Genomic DNA, 19,466 nt, shown 5'->3' with positions numbered 1-19,466 from the left:
AGATTCGTTTCGTATATAATTCGTTTAATCGAAAAATACGGTCACTCTCTTTCCGCTACTCTCCAATTTAATCATTTATATAATTTCTTCATTTTTAATCCATTAAGAAATAAATTTCTCTCTCCTTTTCTCTCAGAGATAATTTTATTTATTATCGTGCGCTTTCGGTGCAAGCGAATTTTTATCTTCATTTTTTTCAGACACGCATATACTTTCTCATATATGGGTTTGTAACGTAAAATATAATTTATTCACTCACTCGTATCGTGGTGGAGTTGTAGACAATCACAATGTTAATCTGTAAAATTAAAATACATCCAATATTTATATTTTATTTTATATTGTATATAGAAAGCAAAATAAATATTTAATTAATACTCATTAAAAATTAAAATAAACTACGCGCAAAAATCGAATTTTTCACTCGTCCTTTAAACAGACATTTAATGAAATAAATTGTAAATGATCGAAAAAGAGCTTTTTTATATTTAAAAAAAAAAAATATATATATATATATGACAAAAATCTTAAACATGCAACGTTTAATTATATATTTAAAAATTTTATCTATATAAGAATCTATATAAAATATCAATTTAATCAAAATCATATCAGAAAATATTTTAAATATTTCAAAATAAATCTGAAATATTTTCCATGCATTTGTGTTACACGTTAATTTAATCTGGATTGTCATCAGAAACAAACAATTAATTACGAATAATAAGAAATGAATAATTTCTAAATTACCTCGTTGCATCATCGTTACATTTTCGGACCTCTTGATGCTCTTTTTCTTTCGTTCAATCTTGCTGTTTCACATTCACATGGCACTATATAAACTCGCGAAACCACGGTTAATTACAAATACGATGATCGCACGACACGACGTGACGCGCACTTTATTAGATTGCGACTTCATTATATCGCGATAATTTTATTATTTCGTCTTATAAATTAAATAAAATTTATTGGAAAAATAAAATTATTCGATATAATTAGGAATAATAATAATTTTCTCTTTTTGATTTCAATAAATAGTGTAATTCTTTAAGATTAATTATATTATTTTTAAATCAATTTCTAAATCAAAATTAAGTATAATTTTTATTTTAAAAGAAATTATGATATTTACGAAAATATAAATATAATTTTTAAATGCAATTTAAATGTTTTAAAATTTTAATTTAAATCCTCTATAAAAAAGAAAGAGTGTATAAATAAGTAATAAATATTTTAAATTTTTTACTCACAATTGACAATTTTATATATTCAATTATTAATCCATAAGTTAAAATAAATATAAATAAAAATAAATAAAATCAATGATAAAATTATAATGTTATTCAAGTTAAAAAAAAAAGATTAAAGTAATACGATAGACATCAAAAATTATAATTATAAATATACGCGCGATATATACGATTGAAAGTTAAAAATGCCTCTTTTAATATTATAAATAAAAACAACACAGGATTAATATACATAAATTAATCGACGATCTGTGATATTTCGCCTAATAATCTCTGAAAGCTCGACATCTTCATCCCGATATCTCCGTATATTCATACGCATTTCTAGTTTACTTAATTGAAATAATGATTTACATGAATAAAGCTCGAAATAAAATAGCCTTAGAGTTTGAAATAATGTAAAGGACTGCGTCACCATGAAGGACAATGCCTTTTACGGGCGCGTAAGCTACATAAACAATAAACATATATAATTCGAATCGTCGCCTGAACGACAACAAAACAATTGAACGTAAACACATACAGCGCGCTCGTTTTATTTTCATTCACCGTATCTGTGTATGATCGCATATTTAATTACGTCATTCTATAACGTAGCGACATCGATATCAAGTGAGAATAACTTTATTGGGGGGGGGGGGGGATAATCGATACATCGATATTTCAACATTCGAGCTTACATATAATATTTTGAAGATAATTTCAGAATTTTGTTTTCCCTTTTTGTTTATTTTTATTTATTTTTTTGTTAAATAAAGTAAAACGGCATTCTTACCTCTTTCAGTTTCAAAGACGATTCCTCTTTCACCTCACTCTTTCAGGGAAACATTTTTTACGTATAATAATATACCTGCTGCGCATCTGTCAATGCGCGCAGGGACAATCGCAGTAATCGCCGGCCAGCCGCACCGCGTGATAGATCTCGTCCTGCTTCGCGGACCGCGTCGCAGACTCCTCCAACCAGGACACGTTCACGTGCTTGGCGGTCCTCGGAAAATCGGCGAAATCCTGAAATAAAAAAAAAAAGAAACATTTAATGGTATGTTTCACGCAAGTAATTCGCGCAAAAGTTGACTCTTCTTCTTATTTCGCCCATCAAAGTATTAAAAAATAAATAAATTTTATATTAAAATGTATTTCTATACATACATATTATAATAAAATAATTTTATAATAAAATATTATAAGAAAATAAAATTTTAGATATATTTATAATGAAATAAAAATTTTTGCTTTATTATAAAATATATTTTTATAATAAAATGATCAATTATATATATTATATTTGTAATAAAATAATTTTATTTTACACGCGCGGCTTTGATAATCGAGAGTATAAAATATTTCTGTTTGTTACTCAATAGATAGAGATTTAGTCTGAAACGTTCTGTTTCCTATCCTCCGTCGACAGGTATAACAAGTTGAACTTTTAATTAAGTGTGTATGAGATAGTTTCCGCGAAATTATGACACTTTATTATATAACAAGCTTCGTTGCACACGCGAGCTCTGCGATATTTTACAGTTTATTAGCGTGTACATTTTTTTATACAAAAATGTACATTTAATTTATACATGAATGTATATATTTGTATATAAAAAATATATGGTGTCACTGGTAATAAAGTGTCATGATTTACTCGTTCAGGAGATTTATTCGTTTTCTCTTTTAATTTTTTGTTTTTATGTTAACATAAGAGCCAGGAAAACCGAATAAATGCATAAATCATCTACATATATTATATAAAATTATATATATATATATATATATATATGTATATTATATATATATATATTATAATATATATTGTATACTATATATTCTATATACTATATTATACTTATACCAATAGCTATGTACTATATTATATACTATATATATATAATATAAATCAATCTTTTATATAAGATTGATCAGAGAAAATTAATTAGCTTTCGCCTGACTCTTACATTAATAAAAACAAAAAAAAAGAAATCAATCTTTTATTATAAATCTGATATCACAACCGGTGATGTAATAAGTATCGAGTGTTAGAAATCTCTCTCGATAATAAAAAAAAAGAAAAAAAAAGAATTTATCGGGGTTGACGCGTAAAATCGCGGGGGTGTCTCTCCTCGATGACGCGATCGCCGCCTCCCTCCTCCCTGCTCTTCGTTAGAACGCTGCGCGTTCGCGATACGCAAATATATTTTCCATAACCGTGACGGTAACGTGGAAAATTAACGGACACGAAGTGCAGAGGAACGGCGGTGGCCGGTAATTGATGCTGACGATTAATCGGCAGCCTGTGGCAGCCTGCTTCCAGGATAACGGAAAGTGCTAAATGCCGCCGTGGCGGGAGACAGGTAATGGCCGCGGTATTAACTGCGGTTAATCCGGTTATAGCCTTTTCCCTTCTCGTATGCGTGAAATCTTCATGTTCTTCCCTAAGCGATCTTTCCCCGATGCTAGGATACCCGATATCAGGATGAGTGGTGTCAACAGGAGAGACACTAGCTTGAGATTCTTGATTTAAAAAAAGTTATAGTACTTCCTTTTAAAAATTAAGAATATAAATTTAATTAATTAAACTATTAATAAACTATTAATAAAAATTATTATAAATCTCCCAAGTAGCAAACTGACGTCATTAGACGTCAAAATGACGTCGTTCGACGTCAAAATTGCCCCTTTTTCATGCCACTTGATAATTTTTGAACATTATTAATACTTTGCTTAAATTTATTTCAAGTCTGAATTTATATTAAAATAAGTTACTATAATATTATTCATAAATATGAGAATAATATATATATATAATATATATGTATAATAGAAATATAATATATAGAAAATACAAATAATATATATAATAAAATAGAATATAATAAATTATTTATTAATTACATACAAGTAATAAATAAAATAATTTGTTATGCAATATTCTAGCATTATAGTTATATATTTACATATATTATATATTTTACATATATTATATATTTATCTGAATTAATTTTAACACCGTTTTTTTAATCACACATCATATTACATCATTTATATCGAATATCTTTCATCATTATTGTATACCATTAAATAAATTCACTTCCACAATTTAAAAATTTATAATCTCGAAGCTCTTTTTACCACAATTTTTTCATTTTTTCTTAGAATCTCATCTTCACTCGAAATTAAATTAAATTTCTTCTTCAGTCGCAGACTGCTCTTTCACCCACACTACGCGCAATCACGAATTACAATCTCGGAAACGCGTATAAATGCATATATTGTGACGGCATATAACTAGTTCAAACTTACCACGAGAAGTGCCGTGGACGGAATTTCCGCGCGCGTGTGGATGACGTGGGTCGTCGTCGCCGAGTCTGGTCTATTCTCCGACGTGACTATCACCGTAGCGCCGAGTCTAACGTTTGTCAAGGAGAATCATCATCATAGTTAGGACATAGTTGGTATATACGCTCGGCTTTAAATTCGCCCTTATCCCGGAATGAAACAAAACGGAAATGTGCGTTTCGTCCTGGAGAAGAACGATGGGGGAAAAATGGATATCTCGGCCACCCCCTCCCTGTCCGGAGGAAAAGAGGAGGAGAAGGGGGGAGAGTGTGACCGGACGATCCCTCGAGGAATTTCCTCGCAGACCAGCGCGATGTCCGGCCACTGTAACCCATCGGAGACAGGAGATCTGATTTATATCCGCGTATTCATTGTATATTTCGTATCTGTGAATGGATCGTTAATTACATCTTCCGTATTATTTTAATTTTATCATTATTATTATTATTATTGTTCTAAAAATTTATCAGAATTTATATAATGTAACATAAAATACGTCAAATATTTTATATTTATTATATATGATGTAAATGTCGCATTATATTATGTCAATTAATACATAAAAAATTTAATAATATATTTTATATATAAAAGTTATATATGTGCACATACAAAATATATTATTATATCTTTTACGTACAATATTAATATATACATAATATAAAACGTGATATATATATATATATATATATATATATATATGTTACATTTAAAAAGAGTTTTATTTAATTGTATAATTAAATTTAATTATATATAATTAATTAATTTTTTAAAATTATATAATTATTTAATTATATAAATGAAAAAAATCTGCGATCCGGCCTTTTCTACATTAATCAATTTATATAAAATATAAAATAACATTTCTCAAATAAGAAAGGAAATTGAGGATACTGAATGTCTCTTTTATTGAAAAATCCGGAGATAGAGAACTCGCATTACAAGTCTCGATAATCTCCGATAATGCATAGCCGATGTTGTGCTACTTCGAAAATCGATTAGAGGATCGAGATAGAGAGAGAGAGAAAGAAAGAGAGAGAACGGGGGCTGTAAAAATTTATGAAATTATTGGAAGCGAGTGCAATTTTCGTAAAATTATCGAGCTTTTATAAAATCGGGAACGTAAAGATAATATAATCATGTTGGTACAGCGTAAATTATCATCGTGTAAAATAACGTTGAAAAAAGGATACTTTTTGAGCATCTTTCGCGCGTCCTTCCTTCTGCTCCTGTCGAAACCCGGTGCAAGACTCGCTCGCACGTCCTGCAGAATGTTGCTGGATCCCTGGAATAAACAAATTTCACGATAAATAGAGAAAATGAAAAGGGGGGGAAAGAAAAATGTATTAGCACGTAGAATAAATAATTTATTCTAAAATAAATAATTAAAAAATTTGAAAATTTTGAAAATATAAATTAATAAATAGAAATTGAAAGTAAAAAATATAAATAATTGATCAGATAATACAAAATAATAATATACCTATAAAAGTAAAGTAGTAAAATAGTATAAAGTTTAATATATGAAAAAATAGGAAAAATAATATAAATCAGAAAATCAAAAATCAAAAATAAATATAAAGTAACAGTGGATATGATATACGTAATAAGATATACATTGTAAGAAACATGAAAGTTAGGAGTTTTATATATAGTTATATTATAATACACTTACATATAAGAAAAGGAGGAAGGAAAGAGAAAGAGAGAGAGGGAGGAGAGAATATTGTTATAATAAACAATAAATGCGCATACGTTGTGTTAGATATAGAGAACTTCCGAGAAGATAAATGAGACTAATTTCAGTGATTAAACGCTTCAGTATCGTGAGCAGAGATAAGTAGCGAATTTCGAGCAGAAACAGCTGTCCACATGAAAGATTACTGATAAGTGATACGTTCGTAGTAATAGTTTAAGAGAGATCAGCGAGACAGCGAAACATTTATCATTGTCTTAAGAGAGTTAAGAATTCTCCAAAGATATATAAAAAAAATATACACTCTATAAAATCTGCGATATTTTATGATATATCATCCCTTTAAATAAAAACATGTACGTAATCTTTGAAATCTCGTGAAAAACATGACTGAGAAAAATTGTGACAATTGTATCGAAAAAATTATAACAAGTATTATATAATTCCTTCAAAAGCGTTAGTTTCCTTACCATCAATAACAACAGAAGATATTTATGAAGAAAAAGTGCTATTTTTAAAGTAACTATAAATATACGAGTACAAAGCTAAGAGTGTGAAAGAGTAACATTTGCAAATTTCTATTATCATGTAAGAGGAATAAAAATAACACCGACTTACATTATCCTTGTCATCCGGATCGAGGTTCTCTGAAGACTCTTCCGAGGAGGATCCTTCCGTTTCCGTTCTACCTATAAGAAAAGAATCAACGGTACGTTACGATTTCCTCTTCCGAATCTAGGGTTCAAGTTCAATATATGCTTAAAAATCCGTGTCGAATCCAATAGTCAAATTTCATCAAATTTTTCTAGGATTCGAATAATATTCATAAAAAATAATATTTTATATATTGTATTTGCGAAGTAATCGAATTTAGAACAGTTATATTCGAATTTTTAAATTAAATACTTGCAAGGTTTGAAATAGTATTTATAAATACTTTCCCATCGTAAAGAATCGAATTTTTTACAAGTAACATTCAAACTTTAAGATAAAAAAATCTATTACCTATCCACACACACATACATAATGTAAAATTTCTCATCAGTACTCATAAAAGTACTTGTAAAATTTCTTAAGTACTCATAAAAAGTATTTATAAAAATATTCATAAAATTTCTCATAAGTACTCATAAAAGTATTTATAACATTTCTCATAAGTACTCATAAAAGTAATGTATTCATAAAAAAGTAATAATTACTTATGACTCGCAAACATACTTAATTCAAGTTTAAATATATTTGCAAGTACTGCTCTCTCAAAGTATTTATAAAGAGTTTAAACCTATCTCGTCCAGGTTCGAGTCTACTTGAAAGTACTGTTTCTTTTTCGAAATAATTACATAGTTCGAAACTTTATGCAAACAAATTCGAACTTACTTGTAGGATTTTGAATCCCATCGATCCCACATCTCGCCTCCATCTTCGACACTTTCAACTTCTTCTTCCTCGGTCGAACATCCTCGGCTTCTTGATTACGTTTATCCCTCTTCCGTTTCTTGAAGGATTCTTCTAGGGGTAGTTCTTCGTCGATTTTGGAGCTCGTTGACGGCTCGTCCAGCGAGCTCGTCACCTTCCTCGCCTTCTTCTTCTCGAGTTTTCTCGGCGACGTGTCCGGATCGGCAGGTCTCTTTCTCGAGACCTCTTCCTCGACATCCCCGGCCGATGTCCCGAGCAGGTGACTAAAGTCGACGGAGTCCGGCTTCTTCTTGAAGAGTCCGCGCAACTCCTTCAAACTGGTGGCCGTGGACCAATCCTTGTCGTGGCGGATCCGCGTCACGCGCGGAAACCGGATGCTGATGCCGTCCGCGGTGTGGACACCCTGATTGGTGAACTCGGCTCCCGTGATTTCCCATACCGGCTGTTTCTACTCTCACGTGCGAAATAACGATTAACGACGAGATAATGGCTGGAGCATTTCGACTTCGTTATCTTCTACGTCAGGTAATTTAATAATAATTAAAATTGATGACGTAGATGACGCCGAGAGTCGGAACGCATTTTCATATTTATATGTATGTCTAATAGAAAGATTTATATTTCCGTGCATTTTTCTCTCCCTTTCTCTCTCCAATAATTTTTCCAACAGTTTTATTCGCTTTTCACACATTGAACAATTCTTAGATTATTGTAAGAAATACTGCGTAATATTTTTGTGCTGCTTTTGTATGGAAAATTCAATGCTGGGATATTAATTTCCGATCCAAATAACTTCATTCACTTTTCGGCCCGAAAAATTTGTTCGAGAGGAAAAGTTATAATAGCGTATAAACACACATGCATATATATTTTATATATACAGGGTGTCCCACATAAAGTCACAAACTGTTTTCCTCATCGCCACTGCTAGAAATATTAACTTAAATATTTTTTTTAATTAAATGGAACAAGATGAAAAGTTGATGGATAAAAAAAATGTTGGGGGCTTTTAAGGAACAAAAAGGGGGCCCCAAGTCGTTTTTTAAAAATAAAACCACTATAATTTTTTTATATAAATCGATTCATTTTGGTATAAAAAGTTATAAAGGTAGGATAATTAAAAAGTGGATAATTTACGAAATATTTTGTACTTTATTAATGTGACAAAATTTTAAAACTATAAAATATTTAAAAATAAAAATAAATTATTATAATTAAAATAGAATTTTAAAACTATAAACTATAAAATATCTCGTAAATCAATCATTTTTCGATTATCTTAGCTTTAATGCACTTTTATCGCTTTGAACATTTATCTACCGCAAATTCATTCACATTTCGTCCCAAAAAATTTCTCTCTCTCTCTCTGATAAATAAATGAAATTATTTCAATCCGAGTTGACCTAATATCGCGGAATTATATTTTTCTTTGTGAGTTACACAATCGATATTATATCACTAAATTTAGTTTGTACTCTTGATAAAACTCTTGATGCGAAAGTGAGAGACTAATAGACTAATAAATTAGATAGATAAAATTAATAGATCGTGCCTTTTCTTCATTCTTTAATTAATTAATAGATTACCTTGGGATCCCTGGCCACAAAATCCGGCACCATGGGTTTCTTGGCGTGCAACCAGCTCGGCAACTTCTCCACATCCTTGCCGATCTTCACCATGTCGAGCTCGTCCTGCAACGACGCCAGGGTGGCATCGTCGTGTCCCGTGTGGACCTACGTCATCGACAATGATAAAAAAAAGTATTAATCTCTAGGCTCGAATCGAATTAACTCGGTTAATAATTTTATTCACCTTGGTGACGGTTAACCACTTATCGCGTTCCTCGTCGTAGCAGCCCATTAAGAAGACCGACAGAATGCCACCTGTAAAAAAACATATCTTAAAAAAAAAAGAAAGAATTCGAAAATATACATTTCGAATGTAGAAAAGATTCGTTTCGTTTTTTTTTTTTTCTACTCTGTTTCAAGTTTTGATTGACCTTTCTAAGATGTATCAGAATCAAATGGCAAATATTTAAACAAAATGAAACTTATTTAATGTACAGGGCAATTATATTAAATTATTATATGTTGTTATAGTGGATTGATCAAACATTTTTTTGTGTCTCATGTTGAATCTCTATTCAAAGAAATCCTTAAGATGATTATAGTATATCTACTTTTTATCACTTTATTTCTTTTATTATTTATATTATAGATTATAGATTATCTATGAAAAATGTTATAGATTATCTATATTTTATAATTATCTATATCTATTTTGTTATCGAAGTACATTATTTATAAAAAATTGAAGATGAACTTTCAAGAAAATGGTATATAAAAATTTTTTGATAGGTCCACTATAACAGAATAATTTAAGGTCATTGACAATATTAGGCAGTTTATTGTGCTTAATTGTATCTTATATATCGCCTTTAATAAAAAAATTATTTTTAAAGACATCGATATTGTTTCTATATAATTTTACGTTCAATATAAATTTTTTGCACCGAACTGTGATAAGGTATCATATACCTTTATTGCCTGTTCCGTACCATGCACCAAGCACGACGAGGTCTGCGCTATCAGCCATTGCACCCCCGCACAAATAATCCCTCTTTACCTTCAACCAGTGTCTCTTGCCAGGCTCGTACTTGCTCTGGAAACGCGAGTTTTGAAACATCTCGATTCGCCGAAGAAAAGATTCACGCGAAAATGGAAGGTTATCACGAGATTTTTTTTATGAATCTATCATTATCATCGGAAATTATGAGTATAAATACGTTAAGAATACCAATTAAGTAATATAAATAAATTAAATATAATTAATATTAATAAATATAAATATAATAATATATAAATGTATACAGAAAAAATATAATAAGTATAATAATAAGTAATAAAAAATTTCGAGAAATAATAACGTATAATTGATACATTTTTTTTCAGATAATTTCTTCCAATCGTATAAACATACTATATATATAAAAATAGTTAGATTAAAATATAGTAAAAATAGTAGATTATACTATATCTAATAAAAAATATAATATTTTGTGTAATATATATTATATAATATAAAATATTATATGTATATATAAAATATAATATATAATCTCTGAATATTTTTTTATTTTTTGTAAAAAGAAATATTTTTAAGATTTGATACTTACATCGATATCCTTTAGGACCAAACCCTCGAGACCTAATTTCAACACATACACGATTCTTTGCGCCAGATCCCGCGGATCCTGAAATAAGATGTGAATCACAATCCGCGATACGATACTGCTGTGTAAATAAATAACAATTAGCGTGTTTCTCTCTCTTTACATGAACTTCGTAAACTTCTGATAGCATTATTCTATTCGGTATCTCGGTCATCCTGTCCTTCAGAATCCTTCTACGCTCCAACATAGGCCTAACAAAACAAGGAAAAAAAGATAAATTATATATACATATAGATAACATAGTTACATATATATATTCTATAAATATAATATCGTTACTTTATCAGAAAATATTACGTCAAAATATCTCGATAATTCTTCTCCTCTTTTTTATTCTTTTAGTAGCAGTCTTAAATATGTACTTTAATTTTTCATGTCGGTTTATTTTTGATTATTTTAAATTTTATGATCAATAGCTTTATATAATTTTATCCTTTTTATAATTTAACAGCTCTATTTCATGTTACATATAAGATTTTATAATAATTACTTAATATAATATTTTATGATAAAGTAACTATATTAATTATTTTTTTATTTATTTAATAAAAATTCGATATATATATATATTTACTTGTCCATAAGTATCTCTCCGTTATAGTATAGACAATCGAAAACAAAAAGGCACACATTGGCATTTTTAAATTCGGCTTTCTGAAATCATATTTAATATAGGAGATTTATATATATATTACAATACTACTATTATTATCACATAATAAAAAATATTACAGATTATTACATGTATAATATTATGTGATTCTTAATACATATCTATTATGACATCCACAAGATTCGAGAGAAATAATAAATAATAAATAAAAGGTGAAAATATTAGAGAAGACATTGCATTTAAAAATCGTGAAAATAAGAAATTAGCAACGAGAGAGACAAAGTTTTTACCTTGTGGATTCCTAAGGTGCCGAAAGGCAAGGGTTGCCCGGTCTCGTTGTCGACCATGAGAACCTCGGAATCGAAGATCAGATCGTCACCATCGGGGAATGCTTGTGCTATGTAATCCTTGAACAGATTCACCTGAAAAAAATCAATTCAGTTATTTGAGAAGATTATTCGAATTCGATTTCGGATCGTAATCTGTCGTCATGCGACGCAAAATTCTTTTTTTTTTTTTTAATTCTATATAGAGCGATTTTTTGTGAAAAATTTTAACTTTATTCAATAATTAATTTTCTCGCGTTAACTAGTATTGTTTCTATACGTTTCTATATTCGATACGATCGATTTTAAAAGCAACACGTTATGTAATAATATTTCCCGATCGATTACGTTTCCGAATTATTGTCCCTACCTTGTGTGGCAGGACTGGTTTGAGGGATCTGCTGAAGTATCGAAAGTCGTTTCCGCTTTTGTGCACCTGTACGCGCTCACCGTCGTACTTGACCTCGGATAACATTCCGTTCGGGCACTTTCGCATCGCCATTTCCACGGATGTGCACGCTTCTGCCTTTATTAATTCATTAATCAATTAATTATCTTATTCGCGGCTCAAATTTATTAATTTAATACAACAATTCTAAGCTAATAACAATTAATAATATTTAAATATTTATTTACAATTATTTATTATTATATTAGTATATAGTATAGTATACATATAGTAAATAAAAATAAATAATATTTAGTATAATATTATTCGTATATAGTATAAATTATAGTAATTTACTATATACTACTATGTACTAGTTACATAGTATATTATTATAGTATATAGTAAATTACAATAATAATTACAATACTATATAATATAGTATAGTATATACTATAGTATATACAATATACTAATATATGTATATTATATATTAATAATTATTATAATTAATAATAATTACTAGAATCTTGTTAATTATTCATCCCTATTATTATCTCCTTTTTTGGCTCCTAAATATTTTAATTATTGATAGACAGCTCTTTTAATAATGAATCTAAAGCAAATCTCTTTAGCACCTACATAATATAACTTTAAGTTAAGATCGGGGGGAAATAATTTTTACTAATACCATCGAGTCTTTATTAAATGACCGAGGAGAGGAAAAAATTCGATTCTATTTTTATATACTAGCATCGGTAAGACGGGCGTCATCAGCGAGATGGCTATTTTATTCCGTTTTAATGGCGAGCCCGGGGCGGCGCACTGTTTCTCCTCCGAATCCGGCAGGAAACGACGTATCACCGCTTCCAAATCTCGGGACATCTGGAAGGCCCTGTACATGTCCACGTGGATCCCCTCGAGACTGAGCAACGCGTACGTATATATTATTATATCATCATCGAATCTCGATTATATAGGATACTTATATAAGGCACACAAACACTCACATGTGCTTCGGACCGGCGTTGATCCTCAGATCGTGCTTGATCAGACGCACGATCATCTTGAGATCGTTAGAGGTACATCTAAAATTTTTATCGACATGATTCGTAATGGTTTCGAATAAAAACGTGAAGAAGAGGGAGAAAATATAGACGGCGATACTCGACCTATCTATGTCTCTTTTCGAGCGAAAAGGAGATATCTGCGTGGAGTAAATAATAAAATTTTGAAGGAAAGATATATGAACAATTTTACGTCAAATTAGATAAAACTCGACTTTTTTGACTTTGTATTATTTAAATCGATCGAAATTTTTTTCACGCGAAATATACGTATCTTTGTGTGTTTGTCCGAAATATTTTTTATTACAAAAGTGATAAAGAACAAAATTTTTGTAAAAAATGAAGAAATTGTCAACTTTAAAAATTATATCTGGTTATATTTATCGTAGAGAAATTTTCAACATATTATTATTATTATTATTTGATTATTTTTTCTTATATTTGAAAAAAAACTTAAAATATGACAAACCGATTTGTAAATTGAGTGAGAATAAATGAGATAAATTGCGAGAGCGATTGAGGCTCTTCTTCTCACTACAGTTGCGAAATAATATTATCGCTATTTTGTATATAAAAATAATAAAACGAAGCTATGGGCGTGTTATAAGTTATAATCGCACGTTGCATTTATATATATTTCTTTGCTTGTCAACAGATATTCTTTTTTTTCCAGCTAAAGAAATTAATAAGAAGCATCGGCAGACTTACCTGTCGAGGAAGGATCGAAAATGCTGGATCTGTTCCTCCTCCTTGGTTAAATGTGACAACCTTTCCAAAAAAAGGTCAACCTATCCGAGTGAAACGACGCTCGCATTAATATAAACATGAGACCTCGACCGACCGTGTATAAGTTTCTGCATCTTTATTCAATTAAGCGATTGAATAAATTGCGAATTCAATTCTGAATTAATTATTCAGTCAATTCGTATAATAAATGTTATAATTCTTATTGTTAGATTGACTCTCTACTCTCTAATTTATTTTAATTTAATTATCTTAAATTTTCCTTGATTCTAGTTAAACGTCAATTCAATGTTAATTTAAATCTCAATTTGATCTTCCTCTATCCCTACAAATATCCCTACAAATTTTTCTCATTTGTATTATAAATTCTTAATTATTTGGTTAATTATTTTTAATTATTTTTAATTTAATTAGTGACTTAATTTTTCTGATGAAATTTTCTAAATTTTCCTTGATTCTAATTAAATATATCGACGCATATAATTTTAATTCAATTTATTCCCTCTCTAAATTTTTCTCATTCGTATTGTAGATTTTTATATAATTATTAGATAAACTAAAAAAAATGCTAATTGATTTTAATTTAAATTATTAACTCCATTTTCTAGATTTTCCTCAATTTTTCGTGATTTTAATTAATTTGAATTTTAATTCTAAACTTGAATCTATTTTAATTTTTCTTTCCCCATTTTTTCAATTCTAATTAATTGTACAATTAAAATTTTAATTGCAGTTTTAATAATTCCTAACTTAATTATTTATATTTGACTTTATTATCAAATCAATCTTTCGTTCAGTCAAATATACCTTAATGTGTCTTTCTCGTCTTTATAATTATTAGATTAACTAATTCTAATTAATTTATATATTAATCTAATTTTCTGAAATTTTCTACAATTTTTCTTAATTTTAATTAATTTGCATTTAATTCAAAATCCTTGATGCTTCTTAATTTTTTTTCTCCATTTTTTCAATTCTAATTAATTGTACAATTAATTTTTATTATAGTTAACAATAATGCCTAGCTTAATTATTTCATTATTCTTGATTTTATTATCAATCTTTCGTTCAAATGTGTCTTATTCGTGCCTTAATTTGTAAAGTTACACGGACTTACGTCTTGGATCGTCAATACGCTCGCGTTACAAGGCGACACGGCGGTGCTGCTTTCGAAGAACACGCTGATCGTTTCGGCCACGTCACCTTGTTCCAGATGCTCCAGCATCTCGTCCTCGTCCTGGAGCAATAATCGCGCGAACAGCTTTATCAGCTGCTTGCTTTGCAGATTGTAGATTCTCTTTACGGCCCCGGGCAGCAGCAACTTGCACCAGAGGACGATGTCGCCCTTAAAACCATCTATATAGAAATCGAACGGAAGAAGAATATTTATTTTCATCCTTCATCATCAGTGTTTGTTATAAATAAAATTATATAGATGATCATCTAGATGAAATTTTGGCATCATCTCATCTTTATTATATATAGATAATAAAAATATGTATTATCTATATCTACATCTAATTGTAAGATGAAAAAAAGTGTTATCTTTATTAAATTATCTGGACAAATGTTCAGATAATTTGGTTTAGACTCATAGCACATAAAAATACTCAAATAGTAGAACTTAAGCAGTAAGCGATAAAAATTTATAAATAAAAGTATATAAACATATTTTTATATCCCCCTTTTATAATTTACATTTTGTTTATAACTGTGTTTACATATAAGCGGTCTTAAAAATAATATTATCTGGAAGTTATCTAGATGAATCGCCATATAATTTTACCTTTTATCTAGATATATTTAAAACAAAATCATCTTCATCTCATCTAAGATGAATTTACATATTTTCATCTCATCTCTAGCTAATTTTAAAATCATCTAAGAACAACATTGTTCATCATTAATATTCATCAAATATTTTTCGATAAGTTTTAGTAATTTTATCTACATAAAATTTTAAAAATTAGAGATTAAACTTTTCCGAAATAAATAGATAAATGAGTTCTTTAAAGACAGTTCTTTCTTTTTAATTATCTACGGGGAAAAAAAACGAAATAAAAGCTAAAAAAGTAAGTACGCAGCAAAATGTCTTTCTAAGATAAAAAAAAGAATAAATATAAGAAAAAATCGGGCCACACGTGTCAGAAATTTTTTATCGCTTAATGTGAAATCAGTGTTTCAGTAATTCGGCTTATTACACAAACGTTTTTCGTTTATATACTCGATGATGATGTTATCTGTGATCGGTCTTACACATAAATTGATTTATATTCCGCATTTCAGAAAGACGTACTCGATATCAAAATAAAGCTGTTAATGGAAAAAGGGAGAAAGAAGGAAAATTAACAATTGCTTTTTCCACAATCTCTCTGGCCTATCAAAGAAAACAGATTAAGGTTGCGTAATCGAAAAAGTGATAAAAATTGCTAATTCGGTTAGTTTCTCTCTCTCTCTCTCTCTCTCTCTCTCTTCCATCAACATCCGCTCCTTATCTCGATACTTACCTAATAACCGTTTTTTGCGCATAATAATAATTTGGCAAGATTATGTTTTCTTAAACGATTGCGCTCTCTGCGTAATTGATTTTATAATTTTCATGATTTTTTTCTCTTGTACTCTCACATACAAAACTAAAATTATTATTATTATATATATTAGTTCTATTAATATTCAAAATTACATTAATTAATTATATTAATTATAATAATGAATTAATTAATTATTATAACTATTAAAATAATTAATTAATTATTAAAATAATTAAATAATTAATAATATATGATATGATATTTATATATATAAGGTATATAATATATAATATATAATATATAATATATAATATATAATATATTGCATATAGTATAATACCGTGTACATAATATTCATAATAATAATAATATTATAATAACATTTAATTGTACTTGAAAATGTTACCCCTTTTTCCTTTATACTCCCCTATATTTTTATAGCCGATAACAATAAAAATACTGTAACTGCGAAACAAAATAAATTTCTTTTTCGGTAATTTATGATTATATAATAATTCTCCGTTAATATTCGAGCATAAAACCTTACCTTTTTTACCATTTTTATCATCTTTTTGAATGACGCTTTTTATATGTGCGATCGCGCAAGAAATTATCACCGAAACACTTTTGGTCGAAAATGTCCAATTATATTTTTTAGATTTAGATTTTTTCCATAAAAAATATACATATAAAAAAAAATTAATTGCGTACTAAAAACGAGGTGTCTTTCTCTCGATAAGGATAGATCCAAGTTTAGTCGAAGTACTACGAAGAACTGCGCGGTCTAGCCGGAATTCTTCTCATCATCGGCGAAAATAGAGTGGCGCGAGATTAGATCACAAAGTTATGCGGCTTCTCTAAGGCACACGTGGTGGTTCGACATCCATTATCGCCAGCTATCAATGTTGATTTGATGGAGCTTCACCGGATCTTTGAATATACGCGTATAAAATTTTCTCTTTCTCTCCCTCTCGCGCTCTTTCTCTCTTTCCCTCGCTTGTTCTTAGTAGCGAAACACACGCGGATGATTGAGCACGCGATTCGTAAATAATGGTGCCTAAAAATAGAAGGCCGCGCCGGAAATCGAAATTCCGAGTCGCAGCGATTTCGTGATCTCTTCTTCATCATCTAGCCGTCCCTCTCGCCTTCCTTAAAGCTCCTGGCTCCTCGCCGACCATGTTGGAATTGTGACGTCAGAGGCGAGAAAACACACGCTAAAAAATTCTTAGATGCCATTTCGAAAGAAAAAGATATTTCGATGAAACAGCACTTGAGATGGCTTTAGCACACTCTTAAAATACCTCGAAAACTATCCTTTTCCCTTTATAATCAATCAACAGCTGTAAAATGGCTTTAATATGAGGCCCACTCAGTCTAGTCTTTGCGCATGCGCAGTCATTCCGCACGACAAAGTCTGATATCGCGATCTTTTTACGGTTGTTGAAGTCGACTGTTAAAGGAAAAAAATAGTTTTCGAGGTATTTTAAAAATCCGCTAAAGCCATCTGAAATAGTGTTTCATCGAAATATCTTTTCATTTAAAAATGGCATCTAAGAATTTTCAGCGTATGTTTTCTCGCCTCTGACGTCACAATCCAACATGGCTGCGGCGAGGATCCAGGAGCCTTAAGTATCGAGAAATTGCGAAAAATATTGTATATATCGAGTCGCGAAAGTATAACGATGATGATTACGATCGCGTAGGCGCCGCGTTGATTAATTAGTCCACTATCATTCGACACCATCATTAAATTGCTCTATCGCGATAATCATCGGATCACCGAAACGCGCGAATTATCGCCGTTCCACGCGATATAGGAGAACCCTTCTTTTTTTTCTCTCTCTCTCTCTCTCTCACGATGATTTTTTCGCAGCCGTGATTGCGTCAGGTTGCGTTCGCGTTCATGAATACGTCGAGCGGAAAATAAATCGGTCCGTGTCTCATCTCTTCGTCGTTCGACCATCATAAAGTTAATCCCGAATCGCGCGGACTTCGTCGCTCACCCTTGTCACACTTGTCGATCGTCTCTTCAAAGCGGAAAAGAAATCTATATATTTTTTTAATTTGTGCTCTCTGAAGTGTAATATAACTTTTCCTAAAGAAAATAATGATTTTTGCAAACAGATTCGCAGATTCTTTTTCCAAATTTATACAGACGTACTCCGGAGCAAAATTCGGAGATTCTGGAGAGAGGTGACAATCTTGATTAAAATATCGACAAAAATGTCGCTAATAAAATGCAAAATTATTAAATTTTTATGTATATATACAATATATTATTTAATTCTTTTATTATTGAATGTACAATAATTATGTATTATGTATCTTGAATATTTGTATTTTTAATATAATTGTGCAAAACCAACAAAAAAAATTAAATATACATCATCATACTGCATTTTATTAAATGCAGTATTCTTAATATCGTAACAATCTTTAATAATAAAAGAATTAAATTTTATAGTATGTATAAAAACTTACAATTTTCTGCGATTTTCTGACATCATTAGATTTTGATAAAAAAGGCAGATTTTACGATATAAGATATCACGATACATAAGATGATATTGTGGTAAAAAAAGTCCACTGATACAAATACTGATAATTTTCTTTAAAAAAAAAGAATATATTATATTTTTTCTTTTTTCCGAAGCCAAATCGAGAGATTCTAGAGCGACGACAATCTTGATTAAAATACCCATTAAAAGAAATTTTTTATATATATATATTTTTTAATTTTATTATTATTAAAGAATGCTTTGATTTAAAAATGTTGTATCTAATAAAACAATTGTGTTGTCTTGAATATTTGTATTTTTAATATTTATATCTTTAAGTTTTATATTTACATTTTTAATTTTTTGCGACTT

At 29.6% G+C, this 19,466-nt stretch overlaps 1 protein-coding gene across 2 annotated transcripts in view; it reads right to left on the bottom strand.

Moving 5' to 3' along the window:
• Positions 1-1,394: 1,394 nt before the first annotated feature.
• The window catches only part of Dnalig3 (DNA ligase 3), a 48,407-nt gene continuing 30,335 nt past the window's right edge, over positions 1,395-19,466 (bottom strand). Inside the window, exons 4-20 of one of the 2 annotated variants that reach the window (XM_083053818.1) lie at positions 15,183-15,421; positions 14,030-14,109; positions 13,265-13,342; positions 13,005-13,179; positions 12,237-12,392; positions 11,831-11,962; positions 11,502-11,581; positions 11,031-11,118; positions 10,871-10,948; positions 10,233-10,356; positions 9,508-9,578; positions 9,282-9,428; positions 7,657-8,143; positions 6,898-6,968; positions 5,777-5,868; positions 4,548-4,653; positions 1,395-2,261 (exon numbers count right to left, since the gene is read on the bottom strand). In XM_083053818.1, the coding sequence (XP_082909944.1) occupies positions 2,118-2,261; positions 4,548-4,653; positions 5,777-5,868; positions 6,898-6,968; positions 7,657-8,143; positions 9,282-9,428; positions 9,508-9,578; positions 10,233-10,356; positions 10,871-10,948; positions 11,031-11,118; positions 11,502-11,581; positions 11,831-11,962; positions 12,237-12,392; positions 13,005-13,179; positions 13,265-13,342; positions 14,030-14,109; positions 15,183-15,421 (2,348 nt within the window). In that variant the 3' untranslated portion in view covers positions 1,395-2,117. The remainder of the gene's footprint in view (positions 2,262-4,547; positions 4,654-5,776; positions 5,869-6,897; positions 6,969-7,656; positions 8,144-9,281; positions 9,429-9,507; positions 9,579-10,232; positions 10,357-10,870; positions 10,949-11,030; positions 11,119-11,501; positions 11,582-11,830; positions 11,963-12,236; positions 12,393-13,004; positions 13,180-13,264; positions 13,343-14,029; positions 14,110-15,182; positions 15,422-19,466) is intronic. The other variant, XM_083053817.1, reaches the window with a different exon arrangement.

The sequence above is a fragment of the Prenolepis imparis genome, unplaced genomic scaffold (genome assembly GCF_030444845.1).
Source record: "Prenolepis imparis isolate NDT839.2.m4 unplaced genomic scaffold, iyPreImpa1.0 SCAF_14, whole genome shotgun sequence".
In the NCBI taxonomy this organism is placed as follows: domain Eukaryota; kingdom Metazoa; phylum Arthropoda; class Insecta; order Hymenoptera; family Formicidae; genus Prenolepis; species Prenolepis imparis.
Note: the sequence above shows the minus strand (reverse complement) of the source record. Positions and strands in the feature narration are given on the sequence as shown.